Genomic DNA, 19,104 nt, shown 5'->3' with positions numbered 1-19,104 from the left:
ATAGGGCCTGGGTGGGATTGTTGTTGGTGCAGACTCGATGGGCCAAGTGGCGGCCTCCTGAGCTGTAGGGATTCTATGAGGTTTGGTGGATATGGTTTCTGTCTGTTTCGTGTCAACTTCAGACTCTCATTAGTTTGTGGTGATCATGAGACCTTTGTTCCTGTAAAGACCACTATATGAAAGACAGAGCCATGCATTTGATTTGACTTGTCTTTCTAAGGAACATGTGATACAGTGGGAGAGCAGATCCCTCAAACCTGGCAACCGCTAATCAAGGTAAGATTGGCAGAGACCAAAGGCAAATGGGATAACAGGCTGAAGAGCTGAATGGCCTGCTCCTTTTGCTGTGGAAATCAGTGGTACTTGGAGTTGTCCTACTTGGCTAGAAATCCAGATTATTTTCTTTAAGCTTTGACTTTCACCTTTGCACTGTGGTAGATCATTGCTATGTCTTAGCAGCACTCAATCTGCCGCTCTGGTAATGTGGTGGGTGTGAGCTGGCAGTTTTATTGCACATGACTGCTGTCTGTTGAGGTAAGGTGGGTTGAGTTGGAAGTGAACATGTCAGCGGTTGGAAAAAGTAGCCACCATGCGGCTGAAATCTGTTGCGACAAATGCACTGGTCCACATTAAAAGTTATAAATTGATTGGTTCATGTTGAAAAGTCAAGTCAAGTTGTTTGCGAATGTTTTATTTTATGTCTGAAGAATTTTTGTCTCCCTTGTTCTTGTCTTATTTCTGCATTTCTTTATTACACCTTCAAGAAGTTTCATTTTCTCAGTTTTTACTCGCAGTATTTTTTTTCCATGGGGATCTAATGATTTCTCAACCACCTGTTTGTCATCTTTGAACTGTTTTTCTGCTTCCCTCCCTTGCAATTTTCCACCCTCAGTTATTTTGTGTTTGCAGACTGGGAGCAATGAATTGTTTTTGGATGTGGACCATCTCTCTGTAAGATCACTCCCACTTGTTCTCGTTTGCTGCTTTCTGCCTCAGCACGTGGGCCGGGACTCCGACCTCGCCCATCGTTAGGACCCTCCAGTCTCTGCAGTACCTGGAGTTTTGGCTGAGTGCCAAATTCTACATTCTCGTTGGTGGTGGGGTGAACGAGATTGTAGAATCCTGATCATGATATTCGGTAATCTGAGAGTGGATATATCTTTGCACAGAATTCCCATGAGGCACTCAATGCCAGAGGCAATAGTGTCCACTTGTAAGCACCTGAAATAGGTATTTCATATAAAACCAGATCATTTCGAGCTATCTGTGTACAAACTACAAAATTGTAAGGTGGTCCATGTATTTTTCAGAACCCTCAATTTTCCGATCTCTGTAGGAAATGTTTTTTTCTCACGCTCAATTGTACCTAGGTCGTTGGTTCTAAGTGGCCATGACGAAACTGGTGAATTGGTTAATTTCCTGCAGGTGTCAGAAGGCCTAGGGAAACCAAAGGCACAAAAACAAAGAATTAAATCGAACCATAGAATCCCTATAGTGCAGAAGAGGCCATTCAGCCCATGCACTGACCCTAACAGAGCATCTCACCCAGGCACTCTACCCCGCCCTATCCCTGTAATCCCACACATTTCCCATAGCTAATCCATCCAACCTACACATCTTAAGACAATAAGGGGCAATTTAGCATGGCCAATCCACCTAACCTGCACATCTTTGGACAGTGTGGGAGGAAACTGGAGCACCCGGAGGAAACCCATGCAGACACGGGGAGAACATGCAAACTCTGCACAGACAGTGACCCAAGGCCAGAATTGAATCTGGGTCCCTGGGTCTGTGAGGCAGCAGTGCGAACCACTGTGCCCCCTTGTCATAGTATGCTGACGAGTTTACATTCATGTTCAGTAGTGCAGCGCTGAAGATTATGGTTTAGTGGCTGCACAACCTAACCATGGTGGGAAAACCCCAGATGAGAAAATAAATGTGAAGAATAGATTGTGGCGTATTTGGATTTCGAGGATTAGTTTTCCGCGGTTGAAGCTCTGTTTTTTTTCTCTCTCTAATGAACAATTCTCTCTTTTCCCAGGTGCGTCTCAAGTTGAAGTGAACTTAATGCACAGCCATGTGAATTTTACAGCAAGGAGTACCTCCATCATTAACATGGATTTTCTGAAACCAAACCAACTTTTACCTAACAGTTCTATATATCAGTAAGATAAGTGGAAAGGTTTCAGTTGGAATCATGACTACCTCACACATGAATGGGCATGTTGCAGAGGGATCAGATACTGAGGCTAAGAACATAGACCTTTCATCTCATGACGAGCTGCCAAGACACAGAGAAATGGCAGTAGATTGTCCTGATGACTTGGGCTCCCGAACCATGCCAATTCGTCGAAGCGCTCAGTTGGAGAGAATCCGCCAGCAGCAGGACGATATGCGTCGTAGACGAGAAGAAGAGGGAAAGAAGCAGGAGTTTGATCTTAATTCTTCCATTCGACTGAAGAAGCTAGCGCAGGTTCAGCCAAAGGAGGGCATTGACAACCCTACTTTTGAAGACATTTTAGAAGGACCCAGCAATGTAGTTAAAGTTCTCGGTAAGTATGTGGACATATACGAAGAAGTCATGTCCTTTGTTGCTGAATAAAATGAACAGTATTTGTAGTTAAGTATTATTTTGGTAAAGAAGAATGTTTGCCTAGACATTGTGTACTTACTTGACATTTTAATTCTTGCTACTTTCTTGATTTATTGAACTTTGTGTGGCTAAAGGTTAGTGACAAATCTGAATGATTGAAGCAACATCTTACAATGTTTGGAGTTGCTGCGTGGCAGTAAAGTACTGGAAATGTTTCCAGATTTGTCCTGTATCTTGATCTGAAAATTAGTTCATTGTGCCTCTTTCACATCACATGCCACAGCAAAGGTCAAAGGTAACCAGGTGCAAAGTTAAGACACATAATTTACAGGAAAGAAATGCGATTTTGACAAGTGCTGAATTTTCCTTTCTAATGCAAAGCTGTGCAATTGCTAACAGGAATCGTAAAACTGCAGCGGAAGGCAATTTGCCTCACCATGATTGTGCTAATACAAGCTCCTGAATGGCACCTAACTATTAGAACATAGAACATTACAGCGCAGAACAGGCCCTTCGGCCCACGATGTTGCACCGACCAGTTAAAAAAAAAAACTGTGACCCTCCAACCTAAACCAATTTCTTTTCGTCCATGAACCTATCTACGGATCTCTTAAACGCCCCCAAACTAGGCGCATTTACTACTGATGCTGGCAGGGCATTCCAATCCCTCACCACCCTCTGGGTAAAGAACCTACCCCTGACATTGGTTCTATAACTACCCCCCCTCAATTTAAAGCCATGCCCCCTCGTGCTGGATTTCTCCATCAGAGGAAAAAGGCTATCACTATCCACCCTATCTAAACCTCTAATCATCTTATATGTTTCAATAAGATCCCCTCTTAGCCGCCGCCTTTCCAGCGAAAACAATCCCAAATCCCTCAGCCTCTCCTCATAGGATCTCCCCTCCATACCAGGCAACATCCTGGTAAACCTCCTCTGCACCCTCTCCAAAGCCTCCACATCCTTCCTGTAATGTGGGGACCAGAACTGCACACAGTACTCCAAGTGCGGCCGCACCAGAGTTGTGTACAGTTGCAACATAACGCTACGACTCCTAAATTCAATCCCCCTACCAATAAACGCCAAGACACCATATGCCTTCTTAACAACCTTATCTACTTGATTCCCAACTTTCAGGGATCTATGCACACATACACCTAGATCCCTCTGCTCCTCCACACTATTCAAAGTCCTCCCGTTAGCCCTATACTCAACACATCTGTTATTCCTACCAAAGTGAATTACCTCACACTTCTCCGCATTAAACTCCATCCGCCACCTCTCGGCCCAACTTTGCAACCTGTCTAAGTCTTCCTGCAAACTACGACACCCTTCCTCACTGTCTACCACACCACCGACTTTGGTGTCATCAGCAAATTTGCTAATCCACCCAACTATACCCTCATCCAGATCATTAATAAATATTACAAACAGCAGTGGCCCCAAAACAGATCCCTGAGGTACACCACTTGTAACCGCACTCCATGATGAATATTTACTATCAACCACCACCCTCTGTTTCCTATCCGCTAGCCAATTCCTGATCCAATTTCCTAGATCACCCCCAATCCCATACATCTGCATTTTCTGCAGAAGCCTACCATGGTGAACCTTATCAAACGCCTTACTAAAATCCATATATACCACGTCCACTGCCTTGCCCCCATCCACCTCCTTGGTCACTTTCTCAAAAAACTCAATAAGGTTAGTAAGGCACGACCTACCTGCCACAAAACCATGCTGACTATCACCTATCAATTCATTACTCTCCAAATAACTATAAATCCTATCCCTTATAATTTTTTCCAACATCTTGCCGACAACAGAAGTGAGACTCACCGGTCTATAATTCCCGGGGAAGTCTCTGTTCCCCTTCTTAAACAATGGGACAACATTCGCTAACCTCCAATCTTCTGGTACTATACCAGAGGCCAACGACGACCTGAAGATCAGAGCCAGAGGCTCTGCAATCACTTCTCTTGCCTCCCAGAGAATCCTTGGATAAATCCCATCCGGACCAGGGGATTTATCTATTTTCAGACCCTCCAGAATATCCTGCACATCCTCCTTATCAACTGTAATACTGTCTATTCTACTCCCTTGCAACCCAGTGTCCTCCTCAGCTATATTCATGTCCCCTTGCGTGAACACCGAAGAGAAATATTGGTTCAATGATTCACCAATCTCCTCCGGTTCCACACATAACTTCCCTCTGCCATCTATAACTGGCCCTAAACTTGCCCTAACCAACCTTCTGTTCTTGACATACCTATAGAACGCCTTAGGATTCTCTTTAACCCTATCCGCCAAAGTCTTCTCATGTCCCCTTTTAGCCCTTCTAAGCTCGCTCTTCAACTCCCTCTTAGCCAATCTAAAGCTTTCTAGTGCACTAGAATCCAGATCCCTTTGATGCTGACCTCCACAGGTGATCTCTCCATCAAAGTTTTTTTTAAATTCTCATCCTGTTTTCCTATTTCTCCTGTAATGCTTCTCGAATGTTTATCATATTCCCTTTTAAATATCATAGAATTCCTACAGCGCAGAAGGAAGCCATTCGGCAACAATCGCACCCAGGCCCTATACCTGTAACCCCATGTATTTACCCTGCTAATCCCCCGGACACTAAGGGGCAATTTAGCATGGCCAATCAACCTATCCTGCACATCTTTGGAGTGTGGGAGGAAACCAGAGCACCCGGAGGAAACCCACCCAGACACAGGGAGAACATGCAAACTGCACACAGACAGTCACCCAAGCTGGGAATTGAACCCGAGCCCCTGGTGCTGTGAGGCAGCAGAGCTAACCACTGTGCTGCCCTCAGCTTCAACAAGCATTTGTGGCAAAACATTGCATGTCCTAGAGACTTTTTTTGTCTCTTTTGAACCTTGCTCACAGTGCCTTGCCAGCAAATTTGAATCCAGATCCCTTTGATGCTGACCTCCACAGGTGATCTCTCCATCAAAGTTTTTTTTAAATTCTGAACATATTTTCCCCATATCAATATCTGCCGTGAACAGTTGAAATGATGCGTCTTGTCTGATTTTGAAATTCCTCTCATGGCGTTTGATTTGTGACCACTGATGAACAGTCAAAGTTTCAACCATATTTTTTAACAGCTTCTGCATTTCGCAGGTACTGTTTGAAATAGTTGCCTGCAACTAGACCTTTTCAAGATTAAAGTAACAAAATAACATTTTAAAATAATGTTAAATATTATAATTAAACAGGAATTGAAGGGTTTTTTTCCTTTAAAATTTGCAAAGGCAATTTTTGGAAAGATAGCAAAGGTTTAGTGACAGATGTGGGTTTGCACTGTTAAAATGTGGGAACGTTGTTTCTTGAAGTGTTAAAATGTATACTGTATACCGATGTATACGTCACTCTTCTTATTTATGCTGATTATTGTGTCCATTCCTGTTTCACCCTGACATCCTCCTCAAAAAATAAATACCCTCAATCCCTCTGTTCCCATAAAACAATGTCTCATCTCCAACCTCCTTTTATCTCCAAAGTCCTTGAACACGTTGCCCCTTCCTCCTGCAGCTCATGATTTGAATTTGCTTCAGTCCGACTTGAGGATGTCAGAGGTGGAACAGTAATGTACTACCCAACAATCACGTTCTTCACAAGAATGAGCAAAAATGGACAAGTAAAATATACATTTCAATGGACTGACATTGTTGCACATTGCATTTTAACACTCTAACCATGACTTTGGTGATTCCCTCCTTGATCTCTGTGCAGTTTTTGACATGACCTACCACATCATCCATTCTCTTCCAGCTCCAGGACACTCTTTGCTTGGTTCCATTCTTCTCTATTTGATTGTCATCACAGGATTTCTATCAATACTTTCTCTCCCCACCCTGCACTGTCACTACCTGAATCCTCCAATGAACCTTCCATAGGTCCTCATTCAACCTGAAACCATGGGGTCCATTCTGCAGATATACTGATGGCAACTCGCTCCATCTCTCCCATCACCATACTTGGATCCGTTCTGTTGTCAAAAGGCTTGTGTGTCAATCCTCCTTTGAGAGAGCCAAAAGCATCAACTGGGTGGCCCCAGACTCCACTTCCTTCTCTGCTCACCATCATAGGCTGTACCAGACCATACGCAATCTTGACAAATTGTTTGACTCCGAGCTAAATTTCTATGTATGTCCTCTCTCCAGTACTTCCACCTCTGTGACATGGCCTTCCTCTGGCCCCATTGCATTGTACTCACACTGAATCCTCGTACATGCTTCAGCACTTCCAAACTCATTTACTTAACCACTCTTCTGGACAGTCTCCCACCCTTTACCTGCATGAAACACTAACTTACCCGCTCACCTACTCTCCTAACCTCACCACCCTGTCTCAGCTCCTAGCTTCCCACACCCTGAATTTAAAATTATTGTCCTAGTCTATAAATCCATCTCTGTCACATCCTCTCAACATTCCTGTATTCTCCATTGCTCTGACTTTAGCCTCCTGTACACCACCTCTCCTCCCACCACTGCCAACACTGCCTTTGGTTATTTATACCCCAAGCTCTGGAGTTCTCTCGAAACCCCTCTACTATATCCTCTGCACCAACCTCTTCTGCTATAAATGGGGGAGGTGGCACAGTGGTTAGCACTGCTGCCTCACAGCGCCAGAGACCCGGGTTCGATTCCCGGGTTGGGTCACTGTCTGTGTGGAGTTAGCACGTTCTCCCCGTGTCTGCATGGGTTTCCTCTGAGTGCTCCAGTTTCCTCCCACAGTCTGAAAGACGTGCTGGTTAGGTGCATTGGCCATGCTAAATTCTCCCTCAGTGTCCCCGAACAGGCGGCCAGTATGGCGACTAGGGGATTTCACAGCAACTTCATTACAGTGTGAATGTAAGCTTGTGACTAATAAATAAACTTTTAAGACCTCCTTCTTCCACCAAACTTCTAGTCACCCCTCTTAATCTTTTTGTTTCAATTTTTGTCATCCTTGTTCATCCTGGCACCATCCTTCTGTAATGTGGGTCTGGGTTCAAATGCAGCTCATCTTGGGTTCGATCAAACAGGATCCAAGTTGACAGGATGAGGCATTACACCCCCCTCCGGGCTTGATCTAACGCTTCATCTTAGCCAAAAGGCCGAGATGGCTTTAAAAGATTGCATCAGGTAAAGCCTTGATTTAACCTCATTTGCTACCCTGATCCTTTCACCACCTTCCATCAGGAAAAAAATACAAAAGTCTGGGATCACGTACCAATCGACTCAAGAACAGCTTCTTCCCTGCTGCCATCAGACTTTTGAATGGACCTACCTTATATTAAGTTGATCTTTCTCTATACCCTAGCTATGACAGTAACACTATATTCTGCACCCTTGCCTTTCTTTCTCCCCTATGTACCTTATGAACGGTATGCTGTGTATAGCGTGCAAGAAACAATACTTTTCACTGTACACCAATACATGTGACAATAAATCAAATCAAACCCTAGCCAGGCAAACCACGATAGCAGATGACACCACACCCCAAGTGTAATGGGCTAGCCTCTTCCGCTACCTGATCATTGACTCTCCCCTATCAGGTAAGTTTCCATGCTGCCAGCTCCAGTATTTCTCTCAATTGACAGTGAAAGGCCTTGATTGTGAGTTTCAGTTGATATCCAGCCATGGGGGAGTATAGGGTGGCACAGTGGTCAGCACTGCTACCTCATAGCGCCAGGGACCCTGGTTCAATTCCCGGCTCAGGTCACTGTCTGCGTGGAGTTTGCACGTTCTCCCCGTGTCTGCATGAGTTTCCTCCGGGTGCTCCGGTTTCCTCCCACAGTCCAAACGATGTGCAGGTTAGGTGCATTGGCCATGCTAAATTCTTCCTCCGTGTACTCGAACAGGCGCTGGAGTGTGGCGACGAGGGGACTTTCACAGTAACTTCATTGCGGTGTTAATGTCAGCCTACTTGTGACTAATAAATAAACTTTAAAACTTTTAAAAAACATTACATCTGAGCCCAATGTTACCTCAGTGTCGTCTTCCAGCCAGGATTGCAATCCTAACTGATTTTCTTCAGTTGTTCCTTTCAATCAGCCCACCTCATACAGGGTTGCTGAGGCCACTTGGGGTTTCCTTGTACAGTGCTCACGCACCTGAAATCAATTCACAGAACATAGAAAAGCTACAGCACAAACAGGCCCTTCGGCCCACAAGTTGCCCCGAACATGTCCCTGCCTACTAGGCTTACCTATAACCTCTATCTTACTAACTTCCATGAACTTATCCAAAAGTCTCTTAAAAGACCCTATCGAATCCACCTCCCCACCACCACCGGCAGCCGATTCCACGCACCCACCACCCTCTGAGTGAAAAACTTAGCCCTAACATCTCCTCTGTACCTACTCCCCAGCACCCTAAACTTGTGACCTCTTGTGGCAACCATTTCAGCCCTGGGTAAAAGCCTCTGAGAATCCACTCTATCAATGCCCCTCAACATCTTATACACCTCTATCAGGTCACCTCTCATCCGTCGCCCCTCCAAGGAGAAAAGACCTAGCTCTCTCAACCTATCCTCGTAAGGCATGCCACCCAATCCAGGCAACATCCTTGTAAATCTCCTCCGCACCCTTTCTATGGCTTCCACGTCCTTTCTGTAATGAGGCGACCAGAACTGGGCACGGTACTCCAGGTGGGGTCTGAACAGGGTTCTATACAGCTGCAGCATTATCTCCCGATTTCTAAACTCAATTCCTCTATTGATGAAGGCCAGTATTCCATATGCCTTCTTAACCACAGCGTCTACCTGCGACGCTGCTTTGAGAGTCCTATGAACCTGGATCCCAAGATCCTTCTGATCTTCCACACTGCCAAGCGTCTTACCCTTAATATTATATTCTTTCATCCTATTCGACCTGCCAAAATGAACCACCACACACTTATCTGGGTTGAAGTCCATCTGCCACTACTCCACCCAGTCTTGCATCTTATCTATGTCTCGTTGCAACTGCTGACATCCCTCTACAGTATCCACAACCCCACCAACCTTTGTGTCATCAGCAAACTTGCCGACCAATCCTTCCACTTCCTCATCCAGCTCATTTATAAAAATCACAAAGAGCAAGGGTCCCAGAACAGATCCCTGGGGCACCCCACTGATGACCGACCTCCATGCTGAAAAAGACCCATCTACAACCACTCTTTGCCTTCTGTGGGCAAGCCAGTTCTGAATCCACAAAGCAATGTCCCCTTGTATCCCATGCCCCTTCACCTTCTCAATGAGCCTTGCTTGGGGCACCTTATCGAACGCCTTGCTGAAACCCATATAATCTATATCTACCGCTCTTCCCTCGTCTATGTGTCTAGTTACAATTCATTTATTAACTCTGGATTAAAGCCAAGACATTCCTAATCTGTATGGGTTAGTCATTCACTTGCAGTCGGTCATGAGTTTGACCTGTGACGCAATAAGAGTTGTGACGTGCTTTTTTTGGATAATTCTACTGACCAGGCTTTTATTTTCTTAACCCTAGAAGTAGATGAGCTGCTGTCTTCTCTAAAGCACATACAGCACAGCCTGGTTGACAGTCAGAGTCAGGAGGATGTGGCACTCATTTTGCAGCTGGTTCAGAACCGGGATTTCCAAAATGCTTTCAGCATTCACAACACTGTAGCCATTCATATGCACAAGATGAGTCCGCCATACCCTGTGAATGCCAGTGCACAGGAGCTATCCCAGGAGGTAGGTTATTGTTATACTAAATTAAAGAATGCGTTGTAATGAAGCTTCGTTTTGTAAAACTTTGTTTTCGAGATGTCGATTGCAGCTTTTGGAGGTTATTTTGGTGATTAAAATTGTGATCATCCAGTGTCACCTGAGCAATGTGTTCCTCTGGAACATGAGCTTATTGCAATGATAACATCTCCAGTGTTTTCTGCTCTCTCAATCATCATCTGTCTAGCCAAAGCTCCTGGGTCCCCTCCCTCCCTATTCATTATATGAATGTGACTCTTTTTGTAGTGTCAAACAAATGCGTGGGATTGTCTTCCACTGGAAAGCTTTCAGCTTTAATATGACATCCAAGTCCTGCATAAGCTGTCATTTTCTTCAGCTCATTACTCAGACTGCAGCTATCTTGAATAGAATTTATTACCATTTATATGCTTCTAGCTCTGAGTCTTGGCTGTCTGTCTGGATTGAAGAATCCAGCAGTGCACATCCTTTGTGTTTTGTTCTTGCAGGCATTGAAGTTTCAATTTCATAGAATCATAGAATCCCTACAGTGCAGAAGGAGGCCATTTGGCCCATTGAGTCTGCACCGATAACAATTCCACCCAGGTCATATCCCCATAACCCCACATATTTACCCCACTAATCCCTCTAACCTACGCATCCTGAGACACTAAGGGGCAATTTAGCATGGCCAACGCATCCAACCCACACATATTTGCACTGTGGGAGGAAACTGGAGCACCCGGAGGAAACCCACGCAGACATGGGGAGAACGTGTAAACTCCACCCAGACAGTGACCCAAGCTGGGAATCGAACCCAGGTCCCTGGAGCTGTGAGGCAGCAGTGCTAACTGCTGTTCCACCGTGCCACCCAATTTAAATCCAGTACTTTTCTAAGAGCACTGCCTTGTTGCACTCTTCCTCCCCCCAGTATTACCATTTTTTTCCCCTCTACCAAGCACTTTGACCATCTATTTCTCCCCATTTGTATCTTTTTGAAACACGGGTCAATGTAACAATCTGTAATCAAAAGTCTTGTACATGTTGTTCCTTGCACATCCATTATCCTGAACTTGCTGAGTTGCAACACGTCCCTGTTCATCAAAGCTGTTTCAAGATCCATTTCCACTACTTCATATCCCTCAGTCACCTTGTTTTTCCATATTTCCCTCACCCCTCTTTGCTTCTGTAAATATGATTTATCACACCACCTCTTGATTCCCCTCGTAGGCACCCAGTCTTTTAACCATGATGTTCCTGCAATTCTGCAGCAGCTATCTGCTGTGTTAACTGTCTCACTGCTTTTAATATTTTCCTCAAAGACCCATCACTTAGACCATGCCTCAGTGTTTTCCCTCCTCCAACAAGTCTTTAATTTCCTCCGTGAGATATTCACCTCAGGGCTGCAGGGAAAAGCCTGGGAACTGCAAGGCCAGTGAGCTATACTGGAAAGCTGTGTACAGATCTGGTCACCCTATTATAGAAAGGATATTATTAAACTAGAAAGAGTGGATTTACCAGGATGCTACTGGGACTTGATGGTTTGGGTTATAAGGAGAGGCTGGAGAATAGGAGGCTTGGGGTGATCTTATAGAGGTCTATAAGATGATGAGGGGCATAGATGAGGTAGATAGTCAACAGCTTTTCCCAAAGGTAGGGGAGTCTAAAACTAGAGGGCATAGGTTTAAGGTGAGAGAGGAGAGATACAAAAGCGTCCAGAGGGGCAATTCTTTCACACACAGGATGGTGAGTGTCTGGAACGAGCTGCCAGAGGTAGTAGTAGAGGCAGGTATAATTTTGTCTTTTGAAAAGTATTTAGACAGTTACATGAGTAAGATTGGTATAGAGGGATATGGGCCAAACGCGGGCAACTGGGACTAGCTTAATGGTAAAAACTGGGTGGCATGGACAAGTTGGGCCGAAGGACTTGTTTCCATGCTGTAAACGTCTATGACTCTATAACTCATCACCTGTACCAAGGCTGGCTCCTGATGCCCGTAGCTTCCTTGTTCAAGTCCTTTCATGACTCCACCTTTGTTATCATAGAGTCCCTATAGTGCAGAAGGAGGCTATTCGGCCCATCCAGTCTGCACAAACCCTCTGGCATCTTACCCAGGGCCTATCCGTATAACCCCAGATATTTAGCCCACTAACCCACACATCCTGGAATACTAAGGAGCAACTGAGCATGGCCAATCAACCTAACCCACACATCTTTGGACTATGGGAGGAAACCGGAGCACCCAGAGGAAACCCACGCAGACACGGGGAGAATGTGCAGACTCCGTACAAAAAGTGACCCAAGCCAGGAATCGAACCCAGGTCCCTGGCATTGAGGCAGCAGTGTTGACCACTGTGCCGCCATTATTTTCAGAAACCTTCTCCAATCCTGAAAGCAGCTAAGAACTCTGTGTTTGTCCTGCCACATGGCTATGTGGAGCATTTCAGAGCTGGGAGAGAGTCATAGGATGAGGTGGATATTGGTGCCAAAGCTGATCAGATACAAATTGTTTTCTCTTGTTTCACGCATACATCACTATTTTGTGAAAAACGTATTGTAAAAATCCACCTTTTAATCATAGAATCCCTGCAGTGCAGAAGGAGGCCATTCGGCGCATCGAGTCTTGTCTGACCACAATCCACCCAGGCCCTATTCCCACCATCCCACATATTTACCCTGAGACTAGGGTCAATTTAGCATGGTCAATCCACCTAACCCACACATCTTTGGACTGTGGGAGGAAACTGGAGTACCTGGAGGAAACCCATGCAGACACGGGGAGAACATGCAAACTCCACTCAGACAGTGACCCGAGGCCGGGAATCAAACCCGGGTGTCCCTGGCGCTGTGAGGCAGCAGTGCAAACCACTGTGCCACCGTCTTAAGCAAAGCATTGATATTTGGGGAGCAGTAAAGTTTGATTTGCAGCAGGGCACCATGTGATTAACATAGACACCAGTCAATCTTGAGGAACCATTACCAGAATACTTATCCTTTATTTGTTTTTGCAAAATGTTAAAATTACAGGATTTGTACCACTCGTGATCAGGTTCAGTCTTTGCCTTCCCTGTTTAGTTTCAGCAAATGTGCTAATACTACTTTTTATGAAGTGTTTAGTACGTGCAGAACACTGCAGAATGAAAGCCTATTGTTATGTAAATACATTCGTAACTTACTCTGTTGAGTTTTATAATTGGTTGCTGCACAATGCAATCAGAGTGTGCTAGAGGAAATCTGAACACTCTTGTCGTTATTTGTTTGGATTCTTGTGCTTTTTTTTGTCAATTAGCCAGTCACACATTTTTAGTCTTCCCCAAAAAAGGACTACTTGCTTTTGCTGTGCGGTTAAGTTGGACATTGTACTTCTTAAAATACTCAAAGATAAATCATAAACCTTTGGAAATAGAAATCAGAGGGGCCGCATTCAGCAATTAATGAACTGTTCAGTTACAATTGACAGTTGGGGTCTTTAAATGTGAGTAATCAACGTGGAAAACGTTACTAATGTTAGATTGGGCTGAGGGCTTGAAAAGCAATATGATATTTAATGCTTATTTCTGCTGATGTTTCTGAAAAACATCCCTGCAGTGTAATACCATTTCAGCCGACAGAAACCACTTCAGATGACCCATCTTGGAAACGTTTTTTGTACATTGCTGTTTGGGGAAGAGAGGGGGCACTGGGTGACACGTATCTCGAGGCTTCTCCAGCTTTGACAGAATCCCTGTTTAAATTAGTATTTGGAGTTATCACTAATGGTACGGCAACAGAGTAGAAGAAACCCTGAGGAAATTGCCAGTATGTATTTCAATGTACCTGGTCTTAAGTTCCAAGAACATCTTATTATTAAACTAGAAAGAGTGCAGAAAATATTTACTAGGATGCTACCGGGACTTGATGGTTTGAGCTCAAAGGAGAGGCTGGATAGACTGGGAATCATTTCCTTGAAGGGTAGGAGAATTATGGGTGAACTTATAGAGGTCTATAAAATAATGAGGGGCATAGATCAGCTTGATAGTCAACATCTTTTCCCAAAGGCAGGGGAGTCTAAAATTAGAGGGCATAGGTCTAAGGTGAGAGGGGTGAGATACAAAAAAGTTCAGAGAGGCAATTTTTTCTCTCAGAGGGTAGTGAGTGTCTGGAACAAGCTGCCAGACACAGTAGTAAAGACGGGTACAATTCTGTTTGTTTTAAAGCATTTAGGCAGTTACATGAGTAGGATGGGTATAGAGGGATATGGGCCAAATGCGGGCAACTGGGACTAGCTTAGTCGTTTTTTAAATAAAAAGGGCGGCATGGACAAGTTGGGCCGAAGGGCCTGTTTCCATGCTGTAAATCTCTATGACTCTAATATCTCTGAACTAATGTGCATCGAATGTTGGCCAATTGACCATGGAGTAATTCATAGATATGTTTCTGAATTGTAACATCTGTAAGTCTGACTTCTCTCCAATCATGAAGGTCAAGGTCAACAACCAGGTTGAAGTTGACAAATGGCATCACTTAGAAACCAAATTGTTATGACCTTGATCAAGAAAAAGCCCAATAATCTCCCCATGACACTCGCTAATGCTACCATCACCAAGACTCCTACTATCAAGATCTTTGGGGTCACTTATTTTGTATATTTGCCATGAGTGGGGGGTGGAGTAGATGGCAGTAGGACAAAGGGAGTGTACATACTGCCATACACTGAGTCTGGTAATTATATGGGACTGGCTGGATTTTATATCTGTTTGTATGTCAGTATTGTGCCAGTACCAGCGTGCAGAAGTCGGAAAGAGGAAAAGGTGCATAATGCAGTCAGTGAGTTGGATAACGAAAGAAGTAGTACTATATTAGGTACAAACAAACTTAGTATAAATAAACTTCAGATGGGCAATTAGTAATAGGCAACAAATATTGGCCTTGCCAGCAAACTTCACATCTCTTGAAAGAATAAAAAAGTTCAAAAAGAACTATGAGGAAAGATAGGTTTGAATGTATGCATGTTAATACAAAGTGTGGAAAATGAGATTGGTAAGATAAAGTGCAAATAACTCAGTGGGGATATGATGTGGCAAAAACAGAAATGCGGCTTAAACATGGTGAGGATTAGAAGCTTAATATTCACAAATACACAATGTTCAGAAAGATAAGGAAGGAGAAAAGGGAGGTGGGGTGGTGGTACTGGTTAAAGAAGGATTTGTAGTGCTGGAAAGAGAAGTTGTCCTTCAGAGGGCAAGGATAGCACCCATAAAACTGCAGGGAAATCACAGGTATGCACACACTACAAAGTGGTGATAGTGGGGAACTTTAGTTACCCAAATATGGATTAGGATGATGTTAGACTAGAGGGTGAGCAGGGAGAAGAATTTCCCGAAATATATTCGGGAAAACTTCCTTGACCGTTATGTCCTCATTAAGAAGGAGGCGTTTCTGGATCCGATGGTGGGGAATGAAGCAGACCCAAATGAGTGCAGGAGAACAGTTAGGGATGATCATCATATCATAAGAATCAATTAGTGATGGAGAAAAGCAGGGAGCTATCTAAAACAGAATCTCAAAATTGCAACAGGGAAACTTCCAATGGGTTGAGAAGGGGATCTTGCCAAGGTAAAATAGAACCAAAGTTGACACTGAAAACCGTGATGGAAATATGGGATATCTTGGAGATGATTCAGCTGCAGGCAACAAGAGGGAAAGCTAGGGGAACCAAAGCCAGGGAACCTGGGATAATGAGGAACTAGAAAATATGATGAAATAAAATAGCGTGCAAGGTGAATTTTTCAATCAAGAGCTGGGCTAGATACAATAGGTGAAGAGGAACAGTGATCAGTAGTTGAATCATAGAATCCCTGCAGTGCAGAAGGAGACCATTCAGCCCATCAAATCTGAACTACCTCTCTGACATAGTATCTTACCCAGACTATCCCCATAACCCAACATGTACTTACCATGGCTAATCCGTCTAACCTACACATCTTAGGACATTAAGGGGCAATTTAGTACAGCCAATCCACCTAACCTGCACATCTTTGGAGTGTGGGACGAAACCGGAGCACCCGAAGGAAACCCACACAGTCATGGGGTGAATCTGCAAACTCCACACAGTCACCCAAGGCTGGAATTGAACCCAGGTCCCTGGCGCTGTGAGGCAGCAGTGCTAACCACTATGCTACCATGTTCCCCCTTGGTGCTCTGAATCACATTTCCTAACTGCACGCCCTCCCACACTCTGGCAGCTAGATGGGAAAAGTTCCAAACCTTCTGCAGAATCCAGACGTCATAATGCCAGCGTGTAGAAAGAGGCCAAGCTTTGTCCTGTGTTGAAATTGTGACCTGTTGCGTGCATATATAATTGCTGTTCATTACTATCCTTTCTCTTCTAAGGTACAGAAGATTTTGACCATTAGTCACCAGAAGGATGGGCAGGAACTCGGTGCTCTTCTTGCTTCACCGCACTTTGAAGTATGCACTTTAGTTACTTTTGTTAACTTCTGCTTTGTTTTAAAAAATAAATTGTTAAACTGTTAAACTGAAATAGAGACATTTAATTTGCACGACTAAATTGATTTTTTATAACAAGCATGCATATTTTAAGTATCACCAATTTAACAACGATTATTTGCTTGACAGACAAGACTTTCACAAATGATCAAGTTGCACACTTAATTGGAGATCTTGAGATATTTTCCGGGTCAAGTACATAGAACAAATCCTTTTCAGGAGTTAATGTCCTTTGTATGTTTCTGTTTTTCTTCATGTTAAAATGCTGCTAATTTCACTTAATAGTACAGGAACAGATGTTGCAGAGAGGAGATTAATTTATCAGATTTACTCAGCAAATTGTTCTGTAATGATTTGACATGTGGAGAGAAAGCCAGACATTGCCGCGTTTCTACTCCCGAGAAGTTAGCATATTGTGACGTTTTATTTTATTAAGAATGGGTACTATAAAAAGTGGCACTCAACAAGGCTCTGAATTGCTCACACATACATCTGTCCTCAGGAATATAATGTACAGGTTGAATATCCTTTTTCCGTACAGCTGAAAACTGTAAGCATCCAAAAACCGAATGTCTTTTGAAGTTAATTTGTATGTTAATAAAGCAACATATTATATTACAGATGTAATAAGTGTTGACAAGTAAGAAGCAGAATGCGAGAGAGTTGGCAAATGAAGAAACAACCTGATATTTGTAAGCTGTAGCTAACCTAGGTTGACGCTATTGTAATGTCAGTAAACCTGGGCCTACCATACAGGGTGACACAGTGGTTAGCACTGTTGCATTACAGCACCAGGGACCCAGGTTCAATTCTGGCCTCGGGTCACTCTGTGTGGAGTTTGTACATTCTCCCCATGTCTGCATGGGTTCCCTCCGGGTGCTCCGGTTTTCTCCCACAGTCCAAAGATGTACAAGTTAGGTTGATTGGCCATATTAAATTGTCCCTTAGTGTCAGGGAGATTAGCAGGGTAAATACGTTGGGTTACGGGGATAGGGCCTGGATGGGATTATTGTCAGTGCAGGCTTGGTGGGCCGAATGGCTTCTTTCTGCCATTCTGTGGTTCCATACACACTAGATCCGAAAATATCTGAAACCCAAAACGCAATTGACTCCGAGTTTTGGATAAAGGATACTCAGCCTGTATTTTATATGGGTCTCAAAATATTCTGAATTGTTGGCCACAGAAATGTTGTCCATGCTTGCTTCATACAAATAGTTTGAGTGTAGCTATATAGAGATGTACAGGTTTGCAGTCCATTTGAACATTGCTTTTTTATTGCAAGATGGCTCTCTTATTTTTGTAAGTAGGAATTAAGTTTTGTCTTTTCCTTCTTCCCAATAAACCAAGCCATCTAGAGGTTATTCTGTAAAGCAATTATTAAGATTATGCAGTTAGTGCATAATTTATGTAGTTTTTAATTGTTTTATTTTAAATTATTAATGGAAATATTTGATTTTTAGCTATTGATGAGAAAAGCATACTTAATATGCAACAGTAATTGTTAGGAAAACACTCTACGCTCGAGTATACTTAACCAACAGTCTGCCAGATGCATGAAGAATCTGTCTATATTGTTTATGCTCAGTAATATGAGGGTGGGGAGAGTTTAGATTTTGGAAAACTGTTTATAATACAGCACTAAGACAAATTTGAATTATGAACCTAAACTTGTTTGATCTCTGGTTGTTCCAGGCACTGCTTCTAGCCCATGATGGAGTGGCACAGCAAGAAATGCTGCTAGAACCAACTACAGACCACATGTATGAGAGAGTAGCAGAGTACGGAGGAGAGACTGTGAAAATTGTTCGCATTGAAAAAGCACGTGATATCCCCCTAGTGAGTATCAAGTTCTGCCCACACATTTATACACATTTCACCTTGACATGTGATGCCAAAACAGCTGAATATTCCAGGATAAATGCTGCAGCTTCACCGTAACTTGTTGTCATTTTATGTCAAATTTGTTCATGGGACACGGGTGTCACTGGTTGGGCTAGTATTTATTTCCCATCCCTAATTGCCCTTAAATTAAGTGGCTTGCTAGGCCATGTCAGAGGGCATTTAAGAATCAGCCCCACACTGCTGTGGCTCTGGAGAAACACGTAGGCCAGACCAGGCAGGACAGCAGATTTCCATCCCTAAAAGGACAGTAATGGTTTTTTATGACAATTGACAATGGCTTTATGGTCATAATTAGATTTCTAATTCCAGATTTTCATTGAATTCAAATTTCACTATCTGCCAATGGGATTTGAACCCAGGTCTCCAGAAGGTTTTTTTAATTCATTCTTAGGACATGGGCTGTCGCTGGCTGGCCAGCATTTATTGCCCATC

At 43.6% G+C, this 19,104-nt stretch overlaps 1 protein-coding gene across 3 annotated transcripts in view; it reads left to right on the top strand.

Moving 5' to 3' along the window:
* Nucleotides 1-19,104, top strand: part of LOC144506951 (protein PALS1-like) — a 110,663-nt gene that overhangs the window by 54,929 nt on the left and 36,630 nt on the right. For all 3 annotated transcript variants that reach the window (XM_078233379.1, XM_078233381.1, XM_078233380.1), the window contains exons 2-5: nucleotides 2,042-2,552; nucleotides 10,080-10,288; nucleotides 16,653-16,730; nucleotides 18,463-18,606. In XM_078233379.1, coding sequence (XP_078089505.1) covers nucleotides 2,198-2,552; nucleotides 10,080-10,288; nucleotides 16,653-16,730; nucleotides 18,463-18,606 — 786 coding nt within the window. In that variant the 5' untranslated portion in view covers nucleotides 2,042-2,197. The remainder of the gene's footprint in view (nucleotides 1-2,041; nucleotides 2,553-10,079; nucleotides 10,289-16,652; nucleotides 16,731-18,462; nucleotides 18,607-19,104) is intronic.

Source organism: Mustelus asterias, chromosome 18, assembly GCF_964213995.1.
Source record: "Mustelus asterias chromosome 18, sMusAst1.hap1.1, whole genome shotgun sequence".
Classification (NCBI taxonomy): Eukaryota; Metazoa; Chordata; class Chondrichthyes; order Carcharhiniformes; family Triakidae; genus Mustelus; species Mustelus asterias.
Note: the sequence above shows the minus strand (reverse complement) of the source record. Positions and strands in the feature narration are given on the sequence as shown.